General features: G+C 42.5%; 1 protein-coding gene across 1 annotated transcript in view; it reads right to left on the bottom strand.

Annotated features, from left to right (window-relative positions):
* The window catches only part of letm2 (leucine zipper-EF-hand containing transmembrane protein 2), a 14,309-nt gene that overhangs the window by 10,115 nt on the left and 1,522 nt on the right, over positions 1-2,672 (bottom strand). The window contains exon 3 of the mRNA XM_032515977.1: positions 1,543-2,074. Coding sequence (XP_032371868.1) covers positions 1,543-2,074 — 532 coding nt within the window. The remainder of the gene's footprint in view (positions 1-1,542; positions 2,075-2,672) is intronic.

Below are 2,672 nucleotides of genomic sequence, written 5' to 3'. Positions count from 1 at the left end.
CAGGCACAAGATCTGACCATAATTACACCTGTGATTTCCATAAACTGTTGTTGCTTTAGCCTTTTATTTCTGTTGCAGTTTTCAGTGATCGTTATAGCAACTATAAAATATAAAAACATAATTCAAACCGATGTGCGCATTGGAAACACACGGCTCAACAAGCCGACAAATAGCCTGTACATAATTACCACCGCTGAAAGCTATATCTTTCATAAAGATAGCCTTCGAGGAATGTTAACTGGGTTATTGCTCTCTAAAATGTTTTAACTGTTTGTGTTTTTAACTCACCGAGCTCCACCCATTTGGTCTATGGCTTCACCAGATAACTTCTAAGAACGGTGACGCCGTTATCAACCAAACCAAGTATTTATTGGTCAGTAGGCGGTGCTTTTATACCAGTTGATCTCTGACCTCCAACATAACCTGCTCCCGACCAGGTTAGGTGTTCAGCATTACCACTGCGATTGAACCCGGTAACAAGTGATCCACCGTTGTTTTACAGAAAACCCTGGGTTGAACCTGAAGTTCCCTCGTTAACACCAAATCTTGCTTTGTAGTACAGGCCTCAGCACAGCTGGCCATCTCATGGTTGCATAATAGTAAACAGTAGAGATTAAAAAAACAGCCATCACTTAGACTAAATAATCTGCTGATATTAGCTGATCCGAGATATAATCAGTTATTGTGCATAGGTCGAGCAAAAAGTAACAAAAAGTAGCAAGCAAAAGAATTTTGAAAACAGTGTCTCTTAAATAGTTTGTCCACCAAAGAGCACTGACAAGTTTATTTTAAACTGTTACGTGTCCCCCTCAGTACATATCTTAGTCATAGCTTCAATCTGATAATTAACTAAATTCGAAAGCTCCCTATAAAAAAAGGTTGTTATATTATTCAAATAAGCCATAGTCTCACTCATTTAATGATGATAACAACCCAGAGGAAGAGTGACAAAGAAACCAGGATGATTACTTTTAGAGTAAAAGATTTCAAATGAATTTGGGATAAAAGTATGGGAAGATGGTCTGTTTGGTATCTACATATTTCATCCAAGAGGCTATCTATCTATCTATCTATCTATCTATCTATGATTTAAAGAGATAGTCTGCTGATTTAAACCCAGCTCTGTGTCATGGCAATGTGTGCAGTGTGTTTAGATGAACTGTGTTTGGCTTCCCTTCGCGATGCCGGTGCATGGAGCTCCCCGCAGAGGTCTGCTGAGATCCACCTGACGATGCAAAATGCATCACAGGGGTCCGCTGGGAGCTCCACGGAGGGAAGTCAAACAATCTACACACACACTGCCCAGACAAAAATGACACAGAGCTGGTTGAAAATCTTAAAGTAAGAGCTACATGGTTTAGTAAAGTATCCAATTCTGATGAGCTCTTCTGGTTATAAAAACCAAGTCTGTGTGGGCTGTGAAACTATATGTATGCATGACACAAAAACATACTTACAGTAAATTATTTAGATCCCTGTGCCTGACATTGCGGGAGTTCACAATATTGTGACATTAGACAGACTAAATAAAGCTTCTCTTACCCTTCTCCTCTCCCTCCGTGTGAGCAGTTGTCCGTGCAGCAGCCTCCACACCATCCTGCCAGCAATCTTGATATCAATGCCGAGTAACCGGAAGCCATTGTAGTAATGCTTCAACTCATCCACAATCCTCTGATACAGAGCCTTTTTCACGACTGCCCTCTCCTTCACCGGAGGGGCGGCCGTTGTAGTGGCGGAAGGCGTTGGAGTGGGAACTGATGGAGGTGGGGACTGGGGTGCAGCGGCCACAGAGTCCTTTTTAGCTCCTAGAGAAGCATCCTGGGCAGCAGCTGGTGACGTTTTAGTGTCCTCCTGTTTTATGTCTTGGAGACAAAAACCTGAGCTGTGTAGAGAGCGAGCAAGCAGGGCGGAGTTGTGGCCACTGCCGAGGGCGTGGTCTCGATAACTGTGGGGGGAGCCGTAGCGGGAGTGCCTGAGTGTGAAGGACGAGACCTGGCGAGAAGGGTCTATGTGGAGATAGGCTTTGGAAGACAGAGAGGAGCAGCTGTGCCTCTTGGACAATAAGTATGATCCCCTGTTGACAGCAACAAGAAACAATGGTTAGTTATAAATTAATGTTATGCAGGGAAATGTTCTTAGAAAAAGTGAAGTATTTTATAGTGCACAAATATGTATTTGATGAACTCCTAAGTAAACTGATTGGTTTATCAACAATACTGAGGTCTATCAAACATTACAGTTATTTGAAACCTCTACAGGCTTTTAAATCCTGCCATGTATACTTTATTAGTCCTGAAAGGAAAATTACAATTTACACTGTTGGCAACACAGAATTGTTTTTTGTTGCTATTGTGTTTTTGTTCAAAAGGACTTTAAACGTGCTCTAAGCAATGGCAGGCGTGTTTTAGGCTACAACATTTGTTGTCACATACAGCAAAACATCTCACTCTCCGCAAGCTGCCTGTCCCCAGAACACTCTGTAAAAAAAACGTGGTCTCTGTAGACAGCCCAGGGTCTACAGACAGCAACAAAAACAAATTGTGCCCATCTGCACCAGCATACATGTTCATGAGTTCCGGCAAATAACCAAAAAGAAGCATTTGGGGGTGGGGGTTGGGAGGGTTAGTGCACAGAAGGGAGGGGGAGGGGCAAGCTTTTGTATATATATATAT

The sequence above is a fragment of the Etheostoma spectabile genome, chromosome 5 (genome assembly GCF_008692095.1).
Source record: "Etheostoma spectabile isolate EspeVRDwgs_2016 chromosome 5, UIUC_Espe_1.0, whole genome shotgun sequence".
NCBI lineage: Eukaryota > Metazoa > Chordata > Actinopteri > Perciformes > Percidae > Etheostoma > Etheostoma spectabile.
This window is presented reverse-complemented; position numbering and strand designations above follow the sequence as displayed.